Source organism: Neopelma chrysocephalum, unplaced genomic scaffold (assembly GCF_003984885.1).
Source record: "Neopelma chrysocephalum unplaced genomic scaffold, ASM398488v2 Primary Assembly neopelma1_22, whole genome shotgun sequence".
In the NCBI taxonomy this organism is placed as follows: domain Eukaryota; kingdom Metazoa; phylum Chordata; class Aves; order Passeriformes; family Pipridae; genus Neopelma; species Neopelma chrysocephalum.
This window is the reverse complement of record NW_020897689.1, coordinates 15,572,618-15,599,307: the sequence shown is the minus strand read 5'-3', so window position 1 is coordinate 15,599,307 and position 26,690 is coordinate 15,572,618. Positions and strand designations below refer to the sequence as shown.

The 26,690-nt window shown below is 38.7% G+C and overlaps 1 protein-coding gene across 8 annotated transcripts in view; it reads left to right on the top strand.

The window, feature by feature from the left end:
- The window catches only part of LYN (LYN proto-oncogene, Src family tyrosine kinase), a 52,513-nt gene that overhangs the window by 7,198 nt on the left and 18,625 nt on the right, over positions 1-26,690 (top strand). For 3 of the 8 annotated variants that reach the window (XM_027671911.1, XM_027671987.1, XM_027672050.1), the window contains exons 2-9: positions 14,707-14,843; positions 16,054-16,102; positions 16,195-16,300; positions 16,773-16,871; positions 16,977-17,080; positions 18,527-18,676; positions 19,962-20,114; positions 26,487-26,669. In XM_027671911.1, the coding sequence (XP_027527712.1) occupies positions 14,712-14,843; positions 16,054-16,102; positions 16,195-16,300; positions 16,773-16,871; positions 16,977-17,080; positions 18,527-18,676; positions 19,962-20,114; positions 26,487-26,669 (976 nt within the window). In that variant the 5' untranslated portion in view covers positions 14,707-14,711. The remainder of the gene's footprint in view (positions 1-14,706; positions 14,844-16,053; positions 16,103-16,194; positions 16,301-16,772; positions 16,872-16,976; positions 17,081-18,526; positions 18,677-19,961; positions 20,115-26,486; positions 26,670-26,690) is intronic. The other 5 variants (XM_027672302.1, XM_027672484.1, XM_027672394.1 and 2 more) reach the window with 2 other exon arrangements.

Genomic DNA, 26,690 nt, shown 5'->3' with positions numbered 1-26,690 from the left:
GTTAGCTGTGTGGGCTGTGAGTGCTGAAGTCACAAATAAACATTTGGGCTTGTGCACAATCTAAGATAGTTTTTTAAAGTACAGTATAACCACGTGTCCTGCCTATGAGCTGTATACTTGATACGTGAAGTTACAAAGGTTATAAACTTTAATGAGCAACCAGTATGGTTGTAATAATAGTGCTGTGAAATTCTTCCAGTCTGCAGTATGAATGTGAAAATTATATTCATGGACCTCCGGTTTACCATGAGTCTAAATCTACCAAAATTATCATGCGTGCTGGCCTATTCTTAAAGGTCCATGTCCTGCCCTCTATGCAGACAGTCCTGATGTGAGTCTCTAGAAGTTTATAGGGCTCGTGCACACATCCCGTGGCCCTGCTGCCACTTACAGGATCAGAGCCTGGTTCAGTGGAACTGGCTATGGTTGTAATTGCTAGGTCTTCATCTGCTATCAAGTGCGAGGCCCTTGGCCATTCAGCAGGACTAGAAGCAACAGAAAATACTAAATGCTGTGCAATCCAGTAATGACGTATCGTGAATACAGAAAGGTTTGTTGTTTTTAGAGAGTGAAAACAAGAAATGTCCGGGCAAAGTCAAAATAGTAGGAGAGGTCAAGGTATTAGTCCGTTTTTGAAAATGCAGTAAATTAACATATTGAGAATATGCAACATGCGTCTTCAAGTCAGTCCTCTATTGAGATCTTCTATTTAGTATAGAATAACTTCTCCCAAATGTAAAAGAACTTTAATCAAGTAACATACTTGCACAGCTATTGTCCTGGTAATTTGGTGAACTATGTTCATTCTTACCCTTGAAGGAGATCATATGCAAAAACATATATGTGTTTAAAATCGAGGGTCTCCAGCTCTTCCTTATAATGTTTGAAGCTGGAACAGTCAACTGAACTAGCAGACCAGCTACTCACAACCCTTCCTCAAAGAGAGTTCCCAGATTCTCACTCTCATTCCTCTGTGAAAACGGAAAGAATGTAAAATATTTTAAATTTTGTTAAACTTTGGAGAAACTTCTTATTCATGCTCAAATGTGCAACAAATGTGAAAAATGTGCTTAGAAACTTGGGTGTGAATTCTGATTAATGTTCATTCAGTGACATATTTCTTTCAATGACATATTTCTTTTTATATTCTTACTGTCACCCCAGCTCGAACATGTAGTTTACAAAACTTTAGTTAGAATATGATTGTGACTTTCAGACCTGAATTGATGAAATTTTGCTGTCCCTTCGGATATATTTGGTAGACTTAAGTGAAGTGTACCTGTATCTGTATAAAAAAAACCCCCAATGTCAAGGACTTCATCTAAAAACATTCAAAAATTGCTTATCATATAGCTCATTTAGTTCTATTTATCATGTTTGCAGCAAACTGTTGGTTCAGATGATATCCTTTGCTGCCTCTGCATGTATACCAAATTGCAACAGTTGCTTGAAACAGTTTACTAAGCTGGGCCAGAAATCAACTGGTACGTTCCTAGTTTAGGTTGATGCCCTTGAAGGAATATAATTAACACAGAATTTAAAATTAAGTAAAATAAACGAGTTAGAAATAGACTTTTGTGAAGAGCCAGAACCTGGAGGTAGTTCTTGCACCCTTGAAGTTAAGGGAGGTTCTGCTACTTAAGATCAGTGAGAACAAGACAAGGTAGTTCCTCCAAAGGATACTTACACAGTTAGTACTGAATGTTGTTCTAGTATCCCTGTAAAGATTAAACAACACAGAATTTCATTTCTACTAGTGTAATTTACTGGCACCAGATTTGACACTGTCTGATTTATTTTTTTTTTCAAGAACTGTGGCAACTTCCTCTTGTGACTTAAGAAAACTTGTCCTAGGTTTGCAAACTTCCAGGAGGAAGTGAGCTCTGAGTGTTAGCTCATGTCAGCATGAAGGATTTAACCCCAAATTTTCATCTGAGCATAGAATTCATTCTTGAGTCCGTGTTATGTACCCCAGTAGAATGTCCTGTGTTTCAGGAGGGTTCTTCTGTGTATATCTAGAGCTGTACGGCTAATGAAATACAATACAGTCTGCTGGAGAAATAAGTGTATATTGGTGTTTGAAATAGTGAAAAAAAAATACTTTTTTCTTTTGTGAATGACAGTGCTTTAGACGTGCTCAAGACATTAGATGATGCTATTATAACAAAAATGCTATGTTTTAGTTGCAAGTTTGGTCATGAGTAGATATCAGCACTCAGAAATGGAGGTGACAGCAGCTGAAGAAGCTCTCTGACCAATGGAATGGGATGGTAAATGCAGCACAGTGCAAAGTAATATGAGTTACAAAAGGACTAGTCTATTAGGATCCGTAGTTAGGATCCATTGACACAGAAGTCATTCTGCACTGATTTAGTCATAACTGTCTTATTCCATGTTGAAAGCAAATTGTAGAATGCATAAAACCAGGTAGGTTTATAATAATTGATTTATTCCCTGGTTACCTAGTTACTGGAATTTGAAAAAACAAAACCTAAAATACATTAATGTTCTGCTCCCCATTTCTCTGATTAAACACACTGAAAACAGAAGATGAACCCAAAGGAGAAGTGTTATATTTTCTATGAAGCCACCCTCAAAACCTTCATCAGGGCTTGCTGGCTGTGAATTTGCTGCCATCCATCATGTTTTCATTGCCTAGTTGAGGGATTTGGACAGGCTGGATTGGTGGGTTGAGGCCAATTGTATGAGATTCAACAAGGCCAAATGCCAGGTACTACCCTTGAGTCACAACAACCCCATGCAGCGGTACAGGCTGGGGGCAATGTGGCTGGAGCACTGTCTGGCAGAAAAGGACCTGGGGGTGCTGGGCGACAGCTGCTGACCATGAGCCAGCAGTGTCCTCACGTGATTAAGAAGGCCAATGGCATCCTGATTTGTATCCGAAATAGTGTAGCCAGCAGGACCAGAGAAGTGATCATCCCCCTGTACATGACACCAGTGAGGCTGCACCTCAAGTCCTGTGTTAAGTTCTGGGCCCCTCACTACAGAATAGACATTGAGGTGCTGGAGTGTGTCCAGAGAAGGGCAACGAAGCTGGTGAAGGGATTGGAGCATAAATCTGATGAAGAGTGGCATAGGGAGCTGGGGTTGTTTACTCTGGAGAAAGGAGGCTCAGGGGAGACCTTATCACTCTCTGTAACTACTGAAAAGGAAGTTGTATGAAGTAGGGGTGGGTCTCTTCTTCCAAACAACAAGAGGAAATTGGCTCAAGTTGTGCCAGGGGAGACTTAGATTGGATATTAGGAAAAATTTCCTAACCGAAAAAGTGGTCAGGTGTTAGAACAGACTGCCTAGGGCAGTGTTAGACTCTCCATCCCTGGAGGTATTCAAAATACCTCTAAATGTGGCACTTGGGGACATGGTTTGGACTCAATGATCTCAGAGATCTTTTCCAACCTTAACAGTTCTATGATTCTGTGTTGTGATAATCTCAAGGTCTTCATGATCTTTGCATTCTATTTACAGTATAGCAATGGGTTTGAATTACAGGCACACCTCAAAGCAAGAGAACACATCTGCAAAATACTCTTGATTACCAGCAGCATCTTTAACTAGTTGAAGGCCGCATTCATAAATAACCATCCTCTCCCTTTAGTCATAGTAGCTATTAATATTCACTCAACAAATGTCCTGTCAATACATTTGTCCAGGCATGTGGATGTTGAGCATTATGCTCCCTTGCTTGAATGAGACAAAGGTTTCAAGTATCAACTGCTACCTGCAAATATACCTTCCTTTGCACCTTCTGGAGAGGGCAGACAGAGTAACAAATTTCAGCTGAAGAGATAGTTGGAGAACAGCCTGATGATGATTCCCCAAACTCACTATATGTTAGCAAGTTGCTTGCTTCGTCCCTTGTTGTCTTCTGAGTCTCAGTGTAAACAAGGAGAAGCTCTCGTTTCTCTTTCCTGTGTCATGTGGTAAATGCAGACATGGGGTACTGCACAGTAGCTCATGCAGGACCACTTGTTCCTTAGGGTAATTCGTTTGTGAGGCTGTGCCTTTGGTTTCAAGTACATTGAAGAGTGTACTGAAATCAACACCTCAGTAAAACCACCATGGGTAATGAACCAGGCCTTTTGGACTGATGTAGAAGCCCTTGCTGCACTCCTCTCAACTACACGTGTTTTTGGGAGGCAAAGTGTTTGTGTGTGAAAAAGGGGAGGGCGGAGAACTAGGTAAGTACCACTGGGAGTGAAGAAAGATAGTTCCGAGATCTGCATTCTCCAAAGAAACAGTGTGAAACTTGTCCTATCCTTCTGTCACATCATTTGTTATGAGAATGAAGACCTTTGGGCTACTCCTGGACCTCACTCCAACACCCTGTTGATTTAAGGGTAGTTTCTCGTTTTCCTATGCCACAGTTACTGCTCTAGTTGTTAAAAAGGGAGGAGAGATGGATCCTCATCCTAGTGGTAGAGATGGACATACGTAAAGCTCAGGGCAAATACTAGACTGCTGAAACTTTAGCACACTGCCATTATTGGCCAAAATGATCATTTTAAATCTGAAAAAAAATTTATGTGAGTCATAGATACACTCAGCTTGGAATGTAGACATAGTCCTTGGGGCTTGCTAGCTGGAGTGACACACTTCCTAATAGTTAGGAAAAATGTTGGTCCTCTTCAGTGTAGTGGTTTGGCCAAATTCTCTTTTGGAAATGCATATTTGGTTATATGGAGCTGCTGTTTGTCATTACTGAGCGTTTTTACAAGTCAAGAAAATGACATTTTTACTTATAGTTTGCATGACACTTTTAAGTCTTTAAAGTATTTTGGGAACCTTCGCTTTAAGTTGGTTAACATAGTGGTACAGCTTTTCTATTCCATGTCATATGATCCTTTCCAAGAATTTGATAGAGGTATTTATTCTGTTAGGTCAAACTAAGATGTTATTTGACCTTTTCCTCTATCTTCAAAAGATATAGTGCAGTGGAAAAAAGCTGAGGAAATGGAAGATGTGGTTGCCTGAGGGCTGGCAAAGTGAATTAATTCATTGTTGATATTGATTCAAAATTCTGGAGGATGCAGTTGAGGCAAATGATTGTAATAAAATGAAGAGAGTATTGTAAGGTCAGAAAACAGATGTTAGTTTAATGTTAGACTTGTTTTAAAACTAATGCCAAAAATACTAACTACATGAATCTGAAACATTTTTATAATATATAAAGTCTATTATACAATGTTAACAAAATTACAATCTTGTGTGAACTAACTTTCTTGTGTTTTGGTATTTTTTTTCTTAAATCGAATAAACAAGAATCAGTAGTTTGTACAAATTTGGTTTCATTTCAGTGTAATGTTTTGTTTCAGAATTTTGTTTTCATCCTTCTGAAAGCATTTTCACATTATTATACCTCCATAATGACATTAGTTATTCTCAGTGTTTCTTTCTGATTTTTATTTCCTTTTTTTTTTTTTAACCACTGCCATTATTCTTGCATGAAACCAAGCTTTTAACTAATCTAGACAAAACTGTAATGGATTTACAGAAAAGTAGAGGATGCTGCTTTCTTGGTCAAACTCCCCATCCCTGTTAGAGCTACCTTTCATGTCATCAACTATGTTGATATTTATTGTATGTGTTATGCTATCATTTATGAGTTCCAAGAAATATTTTGTATCATTTAGCTGAGCACTGAATAAACTTATTCTCTCCCTGGACACTTGAAGGCAAGACAGGCAAAGGTTGGAAAGTGGATTAGTGTCACTTGAATACAGAAAAATGTTTACTTTGACTGATACAGTAAGTTTTACCAAAGCACTCCTGTTACAAAGGCTGTGCAGAGAAGTGCATAATCTGTAAACCTCCCCGACCACACCTCATTTCTATATAGCTGTATTGGATCACTTCACACTTCAAAGTTTGAGATGTGATAACTTAAGTCAGTTATTTGCCGTTTAGTAATATGCCAATTAATGTTGGTTATTGCATCACTAAAGAACCTGGTCTAGGAAGTGAAAACAAAATAAAAAAAATGTACAGTATAGGAGAAAAGATTTTCATTATGATCCAATTGTGCTGCTGAGAATGGCTCTGCCTATCCCAGAAGCACATCAATACAGCGTGAGTACAGCAAATCCTGATATCTTATCTGACCTAAAGTTTCCTTATGTTCTTTTGTCAACTGTTCTTATGTCAGCTGTTGGGGGATTTCTGCTGAATGACCTCTCCTGTGAAGGCAGGCTGAGGTGGAGTTATTCAGCCTAGAGAAGAGAAGGCTCCGGGGAGACCTTGGAGCAGCCTTCCAGTACCTAAAGGGAGCCTACAAGAGAGCAGAAGAGGGACTTTTTACAAGAGCATATAGTGACAGGACAAGGGGGAGTGGATTCAAACTGAAAGAGAGTGGGTTTAGATTAGATATTAGGAGGAAATTCTTTACTCTGAGGGCAGTGAGGCACTGGACCAGGTTGCCCAGAGAAGCTGTGGATGCCCCATACCTGGAAGTGTTCTAGTCCAGGTTGGACAGGCCTCCAAGTAACCTGGTCTTATGGAAGGTATCCTTGCTCACAGCAGGGGGCTTGGAACTAGATGATCTTTAAGGTCCTTTCCAACCCAAACCATTCTATGATTCTAATGCACAGTTCACTTCCACTATCATATGGCAGCACACCTTTTTGCCCTGTTGTAACTTGAATTCTTATTTTAGAAGTTTTTAAATTAGGAAGTGGACTTGAATTATGAATGTTGCAGAGTCCTAACCCCTGATTTCAGTATGAAGGCAAATGTGGGAAAGGAAAACAGGTCATCGAAGGGTGGAGGACGTGGTGATGAGAATTTCAATGAGAACAGTAGTCAGCTTGGTAATTGATTCAAGAAAGGTGTCTGCTAACCCGGATTGGTTTAATTGGACCGAGATATTTGTGCATTAATGTTGTGAATCAGGGTTCTGAAGAGGAGGAGAAGAAATACTGGTGCAGGGTTTAAAACTGAGTGTTGCAGAGGAATTAGAAATGTGATGGATTTATAACTGTAGTAGGAATGCAAGTGTTTGGGAGCATGAAGGTGATAGGATAATACTTTTTGTGGCTGATGTAGGAAAGCATAAAAAATAATCTGAGATAGCATGGCCAAAGTAGAATTTGTCTTGGTCACAATTGCTAAAGAAGAAATTGTGAAAGGAGCTCAACAGGGTCGTGGTTCCTGTCTGCTGCACTTCCCCAAACTCTTGGCAGGACCACTGTCTGTTGCCTGTTACATTAGCATCACATTGAGACTTTTTTTTAAATACTTTCATTTGCAATGAAAAAATAAGGGTCCCCTTGTGATATTAAGAGGCATTAGAAACACACAGGTGGCTGAGAATATTGTGCAGAACAAATAGTCTGGCAAAATAATGGGGAGAAATTTAATATCAGAGTGTAAGGTAATGCCACTGGAGATATGAAAGTCTGCTGTGACGACAGTTTGTCATTATGAAAAATGAGACAAACCTGGATGTCTTATTGGATCACCAAATGATTATAAAAGGCTAGTGTGATGAAAGTGTGAAAATAATAAAGTAATTTCTGGAATATATATACATCTTGGTAATGTATTTCTGTAGATGGAAGAAGTAATAATTCTATTTGCTTCAAGGCATTGCTGAAAGTCATCTTGGAACACCTGGCCAGCTCCAGCCTCTTGTTCTTAGAGGAATGAGTTCAAAGTGGAACAGAGGTAGAGAAGGGCTGCTAGGATAATCAGTGGAAGTGGAAAAGACTGAGAGGGTTTGGTCTTTAAAGCCTAGAGAAGAGGCTGAAAAAGATGTGACTTCTTCTCAATCTCCCAAGAGGATGAAGGACTAAATACTGTTATTGTCCTCAAAATGTGCTTAAGACTAGGAATTATGAGACAGCTTCTAAGCCAAGTGGAATGAGGTTCTGAAACCTTTCAGCAATAATATTTTGTTTTTCTGCAGCATCACCCATTAACCTCTCTAAAAGCGGAGCATGGTAAACTCGCTTCTGAGCTTGTATGATGTGATTGCATTGCTCAGAACAGGTCTGCCTTTCCCAGAAAGTCATTTTTGGTCCTTTGCTCTGATCATGGGTCATAAACTAGATAGCTATATGTTCTTGCTCTGACACATATGCACCTTTGCAGTGTTTGACTTAAAATGAGACTAAGTTTGAGGAAATTCTACAGTATCATGCTTATTGCAGACTTTTCCACTACAGTAGTGTTGGTTACAGTAGTTATTTCTCTTATTTGCCTGTTTATATAGATATGTATGTCAAAATATTATTTTAGCTTTGTCTCACCTTTTCCACAAAAAAAGATTGAAGCAGTTAAAAGAATTCCCCATTATTATTCCTTTTTTAAAAATGCTGTCACCTGGGCTAGTGCTCCTCACATCACAGGAGCAATGGCAGTCCACACAGGACAAGTCTGTCCTAGTTAAACACTGAGTAGATTCAGGTTATCCATGCTCCTTTTTATACCGATTGCAGGGAGCACATGGTGATTTGTGCCCGTATGTGTGTGTGTGTGTGTGTGTGTGTGTGTGTGTATGCCATGTATATGTGTATCATATAAGGCCTAAATTCTGTCTGGGAGACATAAAGATGATATGATCCGGACCTATACAAAATAAACTAAGTTTAAAAAGATATTAAAGTACACAAGGCAAGGATTGAATGAGACACAGATAACCATTTAGCAGAAAGGCAAGGGAAGAACAAACTGCTTAAGTTCCCCTAGCAGGTCTCAAGTGCCAAAACAAGATGTGGGAAGTGAAACAAGCCCAAAATGAAAGCTGACCCGGGATTTCTGTATTTGCATGAGTCTAGTTAGATGAAAGTTACCAGACAATCAGGTCTTACAGTAAAATTTAAATGTGTACCTATAGATAATACTGTATTATATTATTAAATAAATATATATATACACACATATTTTTATATATAGATGGTGAATTGCAGGTAAAAGAATAAAACCAAACAGAGGCAAAACTAATAATTTTTGAGACATGCAATAGGAATAAGAATCTACTTCAGTTCAGTTACTCTCTGTTTTGGTTCTTTCACTTTACTCCCAACCACAGATAATTTATTTTTGTCGCTCTTATTGCTGATCTAGTAGCAAATCTTCACTGGCACAAATATATGTAGAGCAGTACTAATCAGCCTTTTCTGAGCTCTACCACCTCAAGTTAAACTCCTCCTCTGTTGGCAACTTGGCAGTTGCTTTGCCATGTGATGATGGGTCAAAAATGATACCAGGTTTCACAGGCCGCTCAGAGATAGTCCTTCTTATAGTCCAGTAACAGAGGTATAGAAGATCGTGCAACACTTGGGTGCCACAGATGATGTGGAAGAAGATCAATGTAAAGTGGAGGTCAGCAGTAACTGGGAAGATAAATGAATTCCTTAAATTAAAGATTTTTCCCATTTTTTTCTTGGAATAGTAAACTTGAGCAGTTGATTGAAGTGATGTAGAAAGTTGGATGGGCTTCTGAGAAAGCAGGTTTTTGTGTCCCTGAGCAGAGTGGGCTTATGATTCTTCCTCTCAAGCAACTTAATCTAAGTTGATCACTCTGACTTTGAGACACTTCTGCTTTGACCTTGAGGGAAATGCAGAGAAGTTTCATATGCTCAGTTTCATATGCTCAGTTGTTTAGATCTGATGAAGGCATCACTGTGTTACCTCTGACTTTATAACTTGTGAAGTAGCAGCAAACCAACTGGCGTTAAAGGCCAGAATGAAACATCTAAAGCAAAGGAGAGCAAATATATTATTTTCAATTTTTGAAAAATACGTTAAAAATAAAACTATTTACTCCTTTTCTCTCTAAACTGCTTTAAAGCTCCATGTGTGATAACAGTTGTTTTATATATATAGGTGTAAACAATTGCTTCCTGTTCTTTGGTTCAGAACTTTAAATATAGAGCAACATTCAAGACTCAGAGTAAGCTGGGGGTCTTGATTATTTTTTTCTTATTCTTGTGCATAAGAAATTTGTGGTTTAAATGAAGAGTTTAATCTTCATATTCAATTGAATACAAATGTATGTACCTGTTAAAATACATATGTATATAGCTGATAAAAACCTAAGCCACGCAGAGAATTCATGTTTAGGTACATGATTACTCACCTTTTTAACAGATATTTATTTGATAAAATAGAGTTGCTTGTATACTCAGTGTTGTAGTTCTAATTATTTTAAAAGTTACTTTATTATTGGAAAAGCCGAAGTATGATCTGTGAGGATTTGAGAATCATTTTCGTGAAGGCATGATTTCAGTCAAGAAAAGGCCAGACATGTCAGATGGATTTTTAGGAAATTGTTTCAAATGTACACCATATATACTATATATGTAACAGAATCACAAGGAAGAGAATGGTTGTGACCATAAACAAAATGAAAAATGAGATCACCTTTGTAGATGATGTAAAGGGTAACTGCCGGGAGGAAATGAAACCTCAAATGCTACTGATGGTGGATGGACAGGGGATGGTCACATGAACCTTGACTACTTGCAGTAGAAAGTATTGTGGCTTTAGACACATTACATGGTGGTAATGTAGAAAAAGGCTGGTAAAGCAATAATATTTTGGATACAGACAGCAGCTTTTAACCCTGGAAAAATGTTTCACTTCTGACTTCTGCTCCCCGCAATCCATTTTGGAAATAAGACTCATGTGTTGCTGTAGTAAGATGAAATAGGGCATTCAGAGGGAAAATTCAAGGTAAATGCCTTGTAGACATCAAAGTCGGTGTCTGTGGAACAACCTGCTGCAGAGGCTCTGTATGATGGTGCTTATGGATACCCCTGGGGCTTTTTGAAGTGTGCCTCAACTTAGATACTTCTTGCCACCCTGCAGCTGTTGACCTAAGTACTTGTCTTTACCTTTTAGCCATAAAATACAGTATGCTCTTTTAACAAAGAGAAGCTGTCAGTTTTTTAGACATCTGTTTATAAAGATTAGCAGCTGTGTTAAGTAGAGTTTCTTTTAATTCAGTGTTTATCTTTCATGTTTAGTTGTGTGGACAGGGCAATAAATGAAAAGCAGGGATGAAAAGTAGTGTCTCCTGTATTGCAAAAGTGTTGGAATGGGAAACATCTGAGTAGAGACTGACAGCAGTTTCTCTGTTGTCTAAATTATTTTTGTCTCTGAAGAACAATAACATACTTTCATTTGTGATGATGCTGTGCTGTCTGTATTGCTCTTTGCTTACTGTATTCTCTGTCTCTTTATATATCTGCACAAAACACTTCTTTGATGCTCCTTGTGATATGGCAACAGAGCGCTATGCAAATGAACATTTTACACCAAGTGAAATATTTTATTTATGCATGAATGTACTCCCCCCTTCAGATTTTCCTTATGACTACTGTATAAGCTAAGATAGATGTACACTGCATACAGATTTTATATTTCAAAGTTTCTTTTTTTGTATGGGTAGTTTGCTAGGGTAGAATGTTTGGAAAGATAACTTTGGCAACGATATAATATTCTGAATTTTGAATGTTTACAGTGGGTGTTGACTGAAACTCTCCTATCAGTTTCTGCTGTTCATAGTAGCCCTATGAATCTTTACACTGATACCACTCTCAAAAACCTGGAAAAGGCCCAGATCAGATTTCAGTATAAAAATGTATCATACTGTGCTGGAAACAAATACATCTCTCACTGCAGTGAACTGGGCAATCACTGAACAGAAGCTTTTGAAACCAGTACAGTTACATTTGCTTTGGGTGTAGGACTAATCTAACAGAATTTTGGATGTGCAGTCTGGAACCCAGTGCGCATAGCTTTACAAAGGTCTAGCATGTACAGAAATATAAAATCTTGTGGCCTTTGAAGAGTTCAAAAGTGTGTCGTTTCACACCATCAAAAGAACATGTCCTCATTGATCCAGTTTTGACTGCTTAGTAACTGTTTTTCAACTCTGTTTGAGCTTTGTCTCCATTGCCTGCCTATACTTGTTTAGAACGGGACTGCTTTAGGAGGTTACCTTTAGGTAAACCCTTGATATCAACTTGCTCCTACTTAATGTTCAGTCCTTGGGACTATAGTATAGTAAAGGGTACAATAGGCCCCATTGAACCAGCTATGGGCTTCAGCATTAACTGTTGGGGCTATTTGCTAATGCAGAACTAGCTAAATCCTCTGAAGACTGTGGAGTTTCATCTCTATGAGGAGAAGAAGCCATTAAAAACAGTGCTTCATGATGAGGTTCAGGATCTTCTCTTTGTTGGAAGCCATCACATATATTATCTCACATTCTGTATTTGTGTGATTTCACATGACATCAAGTAGACTTCTGTGTGATTATGAAGCACCTGCACATAGGCATGACAGATCTGTTGTTGTTACTCTTGTGAACAAATGATAACCTTGAGCTTATCAGCACAGCCTCACAGCAGTCTTAAGTTTGTGTGCTTTAGGCTGCAGAAAAAAATCTGAGTAAAAATGCTTCTCTCTGGGTCTACAGCAGCACTGAGCACAATGCAGTCTTTAAAGATATGTTCAGCTTTCTTACAGGAATAGGGAAAGGGCTTTTTGGCTGACAACTTAGATCAAATTACCTTATGTCCTCCACTTTAGCTGTTTGTTCTGTAGAAGCAGAACTATTCAAGAGCAAAAAGGTTAGCCTTTAGGTGGATAAATACCTGATCTTGCAGATACAGCAGGTAATTAAACACTGAGCTTCCTGATGTCTAGGGAACACCAGTCTGCCTCTGGGTGTACAGAAATTTCCTATGAACCATTAACAACAGAACAAGAGTCATCAATATACTTACAGTTATAAATAAATAAAATAAATAAAAAATCCTTCTTAGTATTTCAAAACAACACACATGGAGCTGAGATTTTGGAAAGCTCTCCCAATGGGTGTTTTCACAGACTAAAATTAAGCATTAAAGATACTTGCTTCTAAGGGAAGATTCTGGCTGAAGATGCCCCCCAGTGTCTTTAGATAAGTATGGTAACACTGAAATGCTAACAGTCAAGAAGAGGAAACTGTATTCTCTGCCTGGTCAGTGCCTATTGATTTTCTGTAGGATTCCTTTTATTTTTATTTCAAGTGAAGACGAGAAGGGGAGCAGTGGGTTCTAATACTGGTTTTAAACCAGTATCACAGTTCACTGCATCACTGCTGAAACCTTATCCACCAAATCCAGGGTTTGTGGGCAATAGGTGACAGATGATTTGCAGAAATGGTAGGAAAGGAAGTACCTTCCTCTCATGTTTAGAAGAAAACATTCTGTGGATGTGTCAGTGCATCTGTCATTATGTGGTGCTTCCTCAGTTGAAGGATGGGAGATTGAATGAAGGTGATATGGGAAGTTGAGACTTGCCATGTGGGACTGCTTGTTGCCTTGGTTTATTGGTGTAGTCATTTAGGATTGTGATTATCATCAGTATTGTTAGAAAAGTACAAGTCTTAATAAGAACCTACACCAATTTGGTTAATGTTCCTACTTGCAGGATGTGTAAGGCACCATCCCATTGAAACAGTTGTATCTGCAAGTGGGTACCTATACTACTACTTTACCTGTTTTTCTATATTTTCTATCTGAGAGATGAAGTTAAAAGTGAGATGTAGTATAGGGTGTTACAATCTGCTTTAGCTTCTCCAGCTGTGTTTTAGTCACTGTTTGTTTACTTGAGCCCATATTTGCACTGAGCTCTTATTTTAAGTTTTATGTTGTTCTTCAAAGAACTGGCTTTAAAGATTAATTAGGGCGAGGGGGAGTATGACTGTGTGCCTGCAAGGGAAAATGTGACTGTGAACCTAGCATTAGAGCAGTGACCTGAAAGGAGGGAGAGAGGAAGGAAGAAGAGGTTTGAAAAGCATTCGTAGTAGATTCTTTGAAGAGTAAGTATAATTACTCTCCTCTGAGGGAGGAATGTAGAAATAATGTTGTATATATGCTTGCTGAAGTACTATGTAATTACATCATGGGATTAGGAATCAGGTTCCAGTCATGCAGATGCTAACAGCTGTATCTCATCTGATTTAGCATGGATGCACATCCTGAGAGAGGGATTATCCTTCTAAATTGTATTGGAAAAGAAATACTTGTGATTTGCCATCACTGATATACACATCGACTATTTCAGACTGCTGTAACTGGCCTGTGTGAACAAGGAGATTCATTACTGAACATCACAATATCAGTTTGTCTGCTGTGGAGCTGGGACTGCACAAGTCATCAGCTTTATGTGAGAGTGGGGATTTGAAACAAACAGAGCTCCCTGCTAGACTGGCGTCTGCAAAATGAAGTGGGGAGATACAAGCATTGCTAGATCCAGCTGCAGTTTTCATAATTTGGATTGGAATTTCTTCCTATGTTTTCCAAAGCAGTCTTTTCTTTAAAACATACAGATAAAAGTTGCCACTACAGTAATTGCATTTTTGTTATATCTATTCCAAAGCTTAGAGAAGTATCAGAAAGATACGAAAGGTTTTGTCGGGGGAGGGTAGATTGGAGAGAAAATACAATAAATCTGAAAATGTGGAAATGGTAAATAACTATTTACTTTGTATGTGGATTGAAACAAGAAGTAATTTCTTTCCTTTGCAACTGAAAAGAGCTTTCAGCATGTGTGCCTAACTTTCAGTTGTTTTTCCCATGAACTATTGTGTATGAGAAGGACGCATGTTTTTGCTGTGTAGCCCAGATGATTTCATGGGAAAGGGCTTGGTTTATGGCATAATGATTTTGTTTAATACCTTTTTTATTCCAACAGGAAATATGGGATGTATAAAATCAAAAAGGAAAGAGAATCTGCATGGAGATGGGCTAGATTTGAAGAATCAACCAGTACGTAAAACTGAACGAACTATTTATGTGAGGGATCCAACGTCCAATAAACAGCAAAGGCCAGTAAGTAGATAGTCTCAGGGGAGAATTCCTGTAGCAAGATCAAAGCATGACTGGCATAACTTAAATTTCAATCCAAAACATATGCATGGAAAAATTCAAATGATCATTAATCCACAATTGGGCTTTTGGAATTGTGCAGTTCACCCTCAATGAATAAGTACTTAGGGAAATAAAAATTAAAACTTGGTGATTTGCTACTTTATGTTTGTCATATTTTCTGCATTAAAACAGTAATCCTTGGCAATGTTTGATATAGATATAACTATGAGTGTAGAAGACTGCTAGATGAATTTAGAAAACCTGCAGTAGTTTAGAACCATTTTAAAAGGCATCGGTGTTGGGTTTTTAATAGCTGTGGAATCCAGGTGCTGATTATTATACTTAGAGGCTGAAGTAATCATGGGCAATTCTTTACCACCTCTGGTTAACTTTCCTTTTACTCACTGAGGGCCACTACTTGACCTTGCGTGAGGTGTGTAGGTAAGGATGGGAGGAGAAGGTGCAGTGGTGAAGGGAGCAGAGCTGTGCTGCGGGAGGAACAAGATAAGGGTACTTTCATGTGTGCTGGTATTGGAAAAGAAGGGTGCTGGGGTGGGGAATACCACTGGGTACCAAGTGGGTTTGCTAATTTTCAGATTGACTGGTACCTTTTTTCCCCACCTTCTCTACTGTGCTGAGGAAACCATGTCTCCTGACTGCCCTTGTTAAGGGACCATGGTCTCTTCAGATGTGAATGGCACTCTTCTCTCCTCTCTCACCAGCTGACACAGTGAACTCAACATGCTCTCAGTCAATGTACACACAATACAAACTACCATTATTTTTTTTTTATTACCCTTTTTTTTTCTTGCACACTTCTAGTGACATGAGCATGCTTGTAGTTCTCTAGCACGACAGCTACGTGGTAATAACTGTCTTGTTAAAAAGTGCCCAACCTAAAGCCTCTTCAGCAGAAGTCCCAAAGCTGTGAACTTCATCCCCACAGCTTGTGGCACATCTTCATGAGGTCTGAGCTGCTCAATTTAAAATCTAGTGGTGACTTACTATACTTTTATATTGTAATTTGCTTTTGAAGAATGGTGGGGAAATACTGGAGCATTTCCTCTTAATTTAAGATGTGTAAGATGATACCAAAGCAACTGAATATTATGTAATTTAAGATCATCATAAAGATCTAAAACTGCTTAATTAAAGACATATTTTGTTGTAGGCAAATCCAGAAGCACAGCTATTACCAGGACAGAGGTTTGTCAGTGAAGGTACGTTTTTATAGAAATCTTACAACTGCATGCTATGCCCATGTCAGCCTGCAAAATGATGTGAACGTTCCTTTGTCTTTCTACTTTTCTAGACCCAGAGGAGCATGGAGTCATTGTGGTAGCTTTGTATCCCTATGATGGCATTCACGAAGAGGACTTGTCCTTCAAAAAAGGAGAAAAATTGAAAGTTATTGAGGAGTAAGTGTGACAGTACTGGTTGTATTGTAGATTTTCTTTGGACTCATCTGATTCCCTCTAGATGTCTTGCTATCCTACTCATAACATAGGTCTATGAATGGTAGGTGAGCTCCCTTATATGTGATAATACAAATGCACGTGGAGTTGTGCTAAGTTGAATGGGACTTTGAGCAACCTGCTGTAGTGGAAGGTGTCCCTGCCCATGACAAGGGAGTTGCAACCAGATGATCTTAAAGGTCCCCTCCATCCCAGACTGTTTTATGGGTCTGTAATTCTCTGACTTGACAGCTGCCCTCAGTAACAGCAGCCAACATTGATCCAGTGGAGCCAATGGCTTTTCAGGGAGTTTGAGTTTACAGGAAAGATTTTGCTTCTCTCTCCAGCACGGGCAGAGCTCTCAACACACTATAACCTAAATAACAATTTATCTTTTTTTTTTCCTGTGAATACTACTACTGTTTCTGTTTTTCAGGTTGGGAGAATGGTGGAGAGCAAAATCTCTCACGACAAGGAAAGAAGGCTTCATTCCCAGTAATTATGTGGCTAAAGTAAACACCCTGGAAACAGAAGAGTAAGTTCTCCTAGGCTCTAAATACTGGCTAACTTCTTCACCCTGGTGGTGTATCCTTTGTGGATGGGGAGAGAAACGGTTGTAACTCTTTGAAATACTTTTCAGATGGTTCTTCAAAGACATAACCCGAAAAGATGCTGAAAGATTACTCCTGGCTCCCGGAAATGGTCCTGGAGCTTTCCTTATCAGAGAAAGTGAAACATTAAAAGGTAGGCTTTGGGGTGGGTTACTTTGGAATTGATATAGAGTTAAAAACGCACAGTCAGTCTTCCAAAAAATGGCATCAAGTGGCACTGGATGTGGAGAAGTCACAGTGTGTCCTATTGTGTGAATTTTCTGCAGTTCTGTAGGAGTGAGAAGGATGAGAAAACCACCAGGAAAATAGAGAAGAGAATAACACCCAAAGCTGAGATGGGGGGAAAAAAAAGTGTGATTACACTGACAAGAAGCAGGAATGGATGGTGCCATCTTTTCTCGACTTAATGTTTATAACTCCTTTATTGAAAGACCCTTTACTGTAATAGTAATTCCTGCGTTCTATAGTCTTCCATTATTGGGTCTGCATCCATTGCTGCAAGTTTAAATTATAGTTAGTGCATAATGAGGGTTTTCACTTCTACGGTGTAGTGTGATTCTGTCCAAAAAGCTTTTAGGTAAAGTTTTGTGCTGTAGGGAGAGCGCTTTGCACTGAAAAGCTTAGTGAATTTTCCAGGCTCTTCAGCTGGGACTTTGGAAAGAACATAGGAATTTCTGCCACAGCCTCAGGACTCTGACAGCCGTCTGACTGGATGTTCCAACTGAATGCTGTAACATTGCATCCTCCAGAGGAAGATGCATGAAGCCCTTCAGCAGATCATATGTCTGTCCACTCCACAGGGTAGCTTTTTTGGCCCCCATACTGCAGGTTCTTGATTAGGTGTAGCTCTGTTATGGGCCTATATCATTGTTTCTGTGCTCTCAGATGAAGACTCCTAAATGAAGTTTTCAAAGGAAAACTCCTAAATTCTACTTAGAGTGAGGCAAAGTACCCCCACTATCACTGGATCTGTGTGTGAGGAGAGATAAGTGGGTGAAGTGGTTTCTTATCCTTTGAAAATGAATAAGAATTGTGCGAGTAGAAGAAAGGAAGAGTGCTGTAGCTAAGGGTAGATGCTCTCCTGCGGCAGCTTAAATCCCAGCTGATGTTAGATTCCCTAGGACCAACAGATATGCTCTCCCTCCTGTATGCCTCAAGCCATCTCCAAACTATCCTTTTGTTAGCTGGCCCACAACAACCAGCGTGTTCCTTTTTTGAAATGCTGATTTCTGATTTTCAGCTTCTGTCTGAGTAGTGTGACAGCCCCGGTCTTGCTTTCCCAGCCAAGCTGGGGGACTTTCTGCAAAACTGGGCCTTGAATGTGGAGCTGCCTGGAATATGGAACTCCTGAGTTTGTTGAGTAAGATTGAAAAAGAAAGTGTCACTGTAAGCATTTTGGTGACCGGTTCAGGACCGGCTATGGGCTAACCTCCTCCTGTTGATTGCAAAATGGTTTTTGAGGAAATAAGGGAGTAAAAAGGAAAACAGACAAAATGGTGATTTTGTTGAGCTCAACTGTATATGTGTAGGCACTGTAGACTTTTCTATCTGTTAATGATCATTTCTTCTTTATCCACAGGCAGCTATTCTCTCTCCATAAGAGACTATGATCCACAGCATGGTGATGTTATTAAGCACTACAAAATCAGGAGTCTAGACAATGGAGGATTTTACATCTCTCCAAGAATAACTTTTCCCAACATCAATGATATGATCAAACATTATCAAAGTAAGTTAAAACAATTAATGAATTACTCAATAGAATGCAGCCATTATTTCCTGGGATGGAAAATAAATGCTTTCTTCTTTTGTTTCAAAGCTTTTCTTTTTTTTTTTTTTTATTTTTCCTAAATAACTCAGGCATGCATGTTATCAAAGATAAAGTAAAACTGATTGGAACCCAAGTAATGTTGTTATCATAATCAGACCTAATGCTGTTTGTCCTGTGGCATACCATTGTGAAATAAAGACTAGCTTTATAAAACACCTCATCAAAGTTATAATGATGTGAAACTGTAGTAAGAATTGCCTTCACTTTAAGTAAATTAATTCTGTATTTGAGAGTAAATTCTTATTGACAATTAGCAGAAATACATATAGACTTGTGAACGTCATCTTGTACCTAGTGTTGAGTGTAAAATTGTTTTTATTTTTCCTATAAATGTATTTTTGTAATCATTTTTAATGGCATTTGGAAGGAAGTAAATTTCCATAGACTTCAAAGAAAGAAAATTACACCCACACAGAATGTATGCATTTATTTTAAAAAAGAGGGGGGAGAGGGGAGGGACAAGTTTCTACCTATGTTTTACTGCAAAACTGGCTTTTAATTCTGCATGATCTCCTAGTGGATAGCTCCAAAATATGGGTTTTTTTTGGTCTTGTAACTGGGAAGACAGAAAAGAAAAAAAAATAGGACATAAAATTACATAGTTATTTTTCAAAACCATTCTGAGGACTTGGCCATGAACTTTTTCAGAGTTGTTAGATATATGTGCTAGTTCTTTGGCACAGCTGGAAAACCTGAGAATTATTCAACATTTATGTAAAAGTTATAGCTGGTCAGCGTCTGGAGAAAAAATAATGTTGACCTACTTAGGCTTGCATGCACATCTGTCTGAAACAATGTTGCAAGAAAATTTAATGACAAATTCAGAATACAGGTCCCAAGCCTGACTCCAGTGTGAATCTTAATCAACCTGCTGTTAGTAATCAGATCTGATATTGTATTTATTTGGTACCAATTGTACTAAAACCCCTTAATAATCTACCAGTAACCAGATACATGTGATATTTCTTTATTAAATTTGTCTCTGAAAACCAAATTTCAGATCAGAGGCACTTAAAGTTATGTGAAAGCACCAGGAAGGCTACATTCTAATCACAGCATCCGATTATTTTGGCATTATTTGAGGTAGTGCACACCTATAATTAAGTGATGTTTGTCTCAAGTCATGAGTCACAGAAGTGTAATGTATTTTGTATTTTCTTTTTTTTTTTTCTTTGAAAACCAGAGCAATCAGATGGTTTATGCAGAAAGCTGGAAAAAGCTTGTATTAGTCCCAAGCCTCAAAAACCATGGGATAAAGATGCATGGGAAATTCCACGGGAATCAATTAAATTAGTGAAAAAACTTGGAGCCGGTCAGTTTGGAGAAGTCTGGATGGGTAAGTTTATTCTTTTGGAATAAGTATTAAACTCTGAAAGAAGTGTCATTTCGGACGTGTCATTCAAAAATGTAGTGGAGATGAACCTGGTCCGATATACTTGTAAAACAGCCAAATCAGGTCCAGAATATATCTTCTTGTGAGGAGAGGGGGTTTGCAAAGAGGGTAGATACCTGACAAATAAGTGAATAAATCCTTTTGGAGTCTTTTAAAGGAAAAAACTAGTGAGTGAGCACTGTAATTTAGAAGGTTAAAGACAATAAGGTTTTTTTGGTAGACTTTTGTGGGGAAATAGAAGGTTATAGTAAGATGTGGCTCCCAAGTCTCAAAATTGATGGGTCTCTCAGAACTTTGTTTCAAATCAGAAAGTGTTAAAGAACGTGAAATAAAAAGAAACAATGTCTTTCAGTGAATTCCTATTGAGATTTCATTGTATCAAGATGCTGTAATGTAGTGCGTGGGGCTGCCAGATTGGGTGAAAAAAAGAGAACAGACTTGACCCAAGTGTATTGTCTGCCAGTGTCTGCTTAGAAAGTAGGTGACTTATGTAGTAAGAAGACTAGAGACTGAACACCCCCTACCTTGAATTATCATGCAAGTCCCCAATAATAAAACTTTCATAAGACTTACAAGTTGTAAATGTTAATATATACACAGCAAAAAATGATAGCATTAATTATTATCACCTAAATAATTGTCTTTGTTGGCTTAAAAGCAATATTTTCTCAGCTTTGATGACTTCCTTTGGCAAGGGCCTATGTCCAGTGTCACATGGGCATAGTGAAAATGGTTTAATCATCTTGCTTTTGAAATGCTACCTCTTCTGACATCTGAGTATTCTTTTGGCTTCTGTATTGCGTGTTCTGTGTGCTATTCCTTACTTACACACTTTTACCAGTTACCATCTTGTTTGGGGTAAACTACACCTTCCTCCCAAAGTCTTCATTGGGATGTTTTTTAAGGCCAAATCATTCTCAATCATTAGCCTTTCCCTGAATCTCTTTTTTGGATTTAAATTGGAATAAAATTGTTACAGTTAAAATAGTAATAGATCAGATGATGGTGATAATGATTATTATTACTTTTAAGGTGTAAGATTCTATAGGTAGGGTATTTCTGAGCAACTTAGGAGTGTATCCCAAAGCTTGCTAGAAGACACAAAGCTATGAAAGGGTCTCTGATAACCCATAAGAGTGGGTCAGTCTGACCAGAATGTCACTGCTTTGAAGAGGTGCTCTCGTTTAGAAAAGCAAAGCACAGATTGGTGCTGTTTGAGTGGCAAATTATACGCACAACTACAGCATCAATCAGAAAGCTCTAGTTAAGTCATAGGTGTAATCTTTGGTATAAATCATGCAAAAATGCAAGCAACACATCACTATAGAATAATATAGCCAAATTCAGCCTTTTATCTGCCTTCATGAGAAAAGGTTTAAGAAACCCTCTAGCTATGATATACATGAATGACAGTTCAGATATTACTCAGGACAAGTGTCAGTCATTGTGCAGTTATTTCTGTTTAATAAATCAGGACCAGAAATGTTTAACTGACACTGAAATACTGTGGAAGACTTTTTGGTAGGAGGTAATCAACTGCTTGAAGACATAAATCATTTTGGGAAGTGACCAGTTCTGCACAAAGGAATAAAACTTTAAAACGGTGTTTCTGGTTCAAGATGTTTCCTCTTGTTTGTGTCATTATTTTAACATCTAAATTGGGCCTAACCCCTGTGTCTGAATGCTGCACTGTGAGAAAAATTAATGTACTGTGAAAGCGATCAGTGTGTTTCCTCTTCTCTGCTTCCTTTCTGAAGCAAAAGAAGATGATTTGCATGGCACAAGTCTACTCAAATCAGGAGCATGGTTAATACCAGAACCAAGGAAGTTCAAACTGGAAAACAAATACTAGGTCAGCTGTGTGGTGCAGGGTGTCAGCAAACACTGTGTATTGTAATGATCAACCAGGGACATTGGGAGATATGTAAAGGTACTGAGAAACAACCTAGTTGGTACGCTGTCCTGACTAGACAGCTGGTTGTTATGCTACCACCTCACATACAGCAAAATTATTTTTCAGCTGTAGTGTGAATTAAAGAGCAATACTGTCCCATGGTTTAATTACTAAATAAATTTCTTCTTGATAAAGGGTACTTAGAATTGTGGTTTCAGAGGGAACAGTGTCCCACTCAGAGGAACTGTGCTTCCTAGTAAAGAAAGATGTAGAGCTACTAGACCTTTGTGGCAAAGAGCCACAAAGATTATGAAAGGACTGGAGCACCTCTCTCTTGAGGAAAGGCTGAGAGACCTGAGACTGTTCAGCCTTGAAAAGGCTTGGGGATCTTATCAATATATGTAAATAGCTGAAGGAGGTATGCAGAGAGGACGGAGCCAGGCTCTTCTCAGTGGTGCCCAGTGACAAGACCGGAAGCAAAGGGCACAAACTGAAACACAGGAGGCTCCCTTTGAACATCAGGAAACCCTTTTTCATTGAGTGAGTGACCAAGCACTGGCATAGGTTGCCCAGAGAGGCTGTGGTGTCTCCATCCTTGAAGAGAATCAAAAGCCAACTCGACACAGTCCTGGACAACCAGCTTGATTAGGCGTGTTAGGCCCTGGTGCCTTCCAGAGGCCCCTTCCATCCCGAACCCTTCTGTGATTCTGTGAGTCGTGGGAATATAGAGATAATACTGTTACTGCAATGTGAAGATAGGAAAGCGTATCTTTTATAGTATTTTCTTTTTAGTATGTCCATAAGTACTTTCTGGACTTTCGTTAATATCTTCCTCGTGAACATTTTGGAGGGAGTTAGCTTATATTGTGGGAGGACTAAGAGAACCCTAGGAACAAAAAACAAGCCCCTATGCCCCTGAAGCACTTGGCTGTGTTCCTGTATGACCTGTGCAGAAAATCTTTGTCACCTATGGAGTGGGCAGCTGAATCTCCTCCAATTGTGAAGAGAAACTGCTGTTCTCAGTCTCTTCCCCGGTCTCCCCTGCAATAGTAACCACCTGAGATATAATCTTTCTTCTAATAGTCTCATACCTCTGAAGCCCAAACAAGTTATTCCCAGTATACACTGCAAGGAATTACTGCAAAAGCAGAGGAAGGAGAAAACTGCATGTCGTAGGCTTGTTCACAAAGTTGTTCATCTTTAGACCTAGAGATCTGGTCAGAAATGGTAGGCTCAACTTCATTATTGTCTGTTGTAAGTTCATATCACAGCTTGGCCTGATTAAGCCTGTGCAAGAATCTGAGGACAACCTGGCTGTCCAAGATACTACTCTGTTAAAATAATAGTTATCAGCTCCAAGATAGATACCTGAAACACTAAATTTTTTTGAGGATTCTATTCTAAGATGTAGAGAAGAACATTGCTCATAGTGTGAGACATCATCATACATTCCTCAAACTTTCATACTACTGCTTGCATTACATTTGATTTTTAACAGAAGCTGAAACTGCAGAGAGACTCACTTCCTGCCATGGTATGAAAGGTTTTTAGACCATGGAATTCAGTTCATCTGGGCAGCTACTTTGGTGATGTGATGAAACAGAGCAGCACTGCAAGAGTAGGGTCTATGTTTTATGCATTTTTGTTCCTAGTGTGCACTGATATGAAGTGAATCATGATGCTCTGTGGTATTAATAATCCATGAAGAGAATTCTCAAGCAGGTCTAAGAGGAAAGTTAACAAGGCAAATGCAGCCATTATAGTGTATTTTATTAATGAGGCACCTCTTGCTTGCATTTCAGGTGTAAAAGATTCTCTTATTCAATAACCTCTGAATTAGAATATTAGTAATATTTGTTTTGAAGGTGTATTTTCTTTTGCAGCTGTTAGAAAAAAACAGAGTAAATCGTATCACAGAAATCCTATTGTTACGATAAAAGACATCTAAAATGAACCGAGAAAACTTACTGGTACATCTCATTAGTATTAGAAAAGAAATTTGACAATACATAGATGAGCTGAATGTTAGTTGCAAAAAATCTGAATTTTATGTCAGATGTTCTAGATCTAAGCAAGAATTTCATTGTTTATCTATCTTCTTGAATTCACATTTAGGTAGCGGTCCTAAGTTCATTCAGCAGACCATAGTTCATTCATATTATATGGCAAGGAATACTGTGACACAGCAAGCACTGGGTCTACACCCAGAGTCAGGCTCAGTTCAGCCAAGGCAGGTGTTAGTGAATAGTTCAGGGTCCCAGGCACTGTAGGAAGCTGGGGGATGATGCCATAGTCACCCCTTCCCACAGCTCCCTGCACATTACTGGAATCCTTCTGTGATGCAGATTAAACCATTTGCTGTCAGTAAAGCTCTTTGAGGTCATCAGTTTTCTCTCCACCTGAACAAAGGCTGCAGTTTCTTACCTGAACAGTAAGAGTCTGCCTGCAAAGCAGATTATCTTTTTGGGCACTACCACAGGCATTCTCGTAGCAGTGACAGGTGACCTGGCATGAGGACTAGGACTTTGTTGGGCTGGGGTGGTACAGATGCATACTAAAAAGGTGCTGCCCGCTCCAGGTCCAGCCCAAACAAAGCTAACACTGGTTTTGCTGATGATGTGGGTGGGAGAGGTGACAAATTCCAGTTTTGCCAAGCTCTTAAGGTCCACTTTTTTGTGTGTGCTCATAGAGTTCATGACTGCCTTTCCTCAGGGTTTTGGTGTCCCATCCCTGCTGATACCTGATTTAATAAACAAACGTAGAAGTGATCAGGATCAGCTATCTCTAGTACTCCCACCAGCTATTTGCTTTGTATGTTACGACCAGAAGGTCAGGGTAGACTTTTTTACAGCAGAAAACCTTGGTGTCACTGAGGCATTGTCATAAAGCCAAGTTTCTGTAAGACCCAGTTTGGTAGATCTCTGTAGTGAACGTAAAATATTGTTACATAGCTAATGGTGTGTTGCTCATAATTGCTTCACAGAAATAATGATATTGATTAGTATGTTCAGTAGAGACGTCAACAAATTGAGAGTGGAAATCATGCTCTGTTTTAGGGTATGGGATGGAATAGTAGAAATTATAGAAATAAACTCTCTGATTCTTAAGCAGAAAGAAATATATTTTATATCTTTTTCTCCAATAGATATAAAGATATGCCTGAGCTTTAACAGCAGATTTGATCTGTAGCTGTAATTTTTTACTCTTAGGTAATTTAGAGAAATGTCTATGTTATGCTTTGACCTGACCGTGTTTGGAAAAATGGATTTAATAACTGTGCAAGTGAATATTTTGTGATTGACATAGTGGCTTTTCTCAGGTGATGATTCTTCTTCAAAAAAAGAAGATGCAGTGGTTAGAGCAATCACTTAATATCTGGGAACTAGGTCCTTGCTTTGCCACTGATTTCTTTTTTTAGGATGATAGTATAAGGAAGCGGTAGATTCCAGTTTGGAGGTGGTGATAGTCTGCATTGTTGCTGCATAAGGCAATGAGTCTATTTCATCAAGTCATGAAAGTTTAACCTCTTTTGAGAAATGTTTCTGCAATGTTGCAAAGGGTATGACGGGGTACAACAGTTACATTTATATCCCTATCTCTTTCTTTCTCTCTTTTTCTTTTCTTTTTCAAATTAAATGACTTCATGAGATAAACTTTAGTATCAGTGCTTGCTACTCTATTTTAAATACTATTTTAACATTTATTTAATGTTTGGGAAAATCAGAAAGTAATTCTCTCTACTTTTTTTGTAACTAGACTATTACACTAGAAGGTTTGATAAACAAAGAAATGAACCACAGCCACAGTCTCCTTCACTTCTGGCATGGGCTATGTGATAAGAAGTTATCACATTTTAAATCTTGTGCTGAACACTGCAGGATTGCAGTCCTGGCAGCGTATCCTTGTTGGTCACAAGACCACTCGTTTGATTGCACTTTCCTGTAATGCTCCATTTTGAGCACTGAGGGTTACGGAAAGGATTAGAAGCATGACACTGGCATGCATAAATTAGCAAAAATCACAGGATTTAAAGATACTCCAGAATCTTGCAGTCAGTCCTTGGACGCTATTGAATTCTGAGAAAATTTAAGTGGACATTCATTAAAACATGTCTTGACAAGTTTTTTATGCGTTACTTGTGAATGAAAACTTGGTATGAAGTAAGATCATTTGCTTGCTTAATTTTTTGTTTTTGAGATAACTGATTTCTAAATATAGGGAATGGATCATTTTTCACTGCAATGTTGTATCAGTTGCAAAATAAAAAGGAATTCTAGCATTTGTGCTACATCTGGCACTTGCTTTCAGACTCTTAGCTATTCCTGGAATCTAACCTCACCTGCTTTACAAATTCCTGCTAGTTGGGGTGCTGTGTGGTGCAGAGTGACTTCAAGTGCACTGATTGTATTCCCTCTTTGTAGGTTATTATCACAATAGTACGAAAGTAGCCGTGAAGACCTTGAAGCCTGGAACAATGTCTGTGCAAGCCTTCCTGGAAGAAGCCAATCTCATGAAAACACTTCAGCACGATAAGCTCGTTAGGCTTTATGCTGTAGTGACCAAAGAAGAGCCTATTTATATTATAACAGAATTCATGGCAAAAGGTGAGAAAAACATTGGATCTG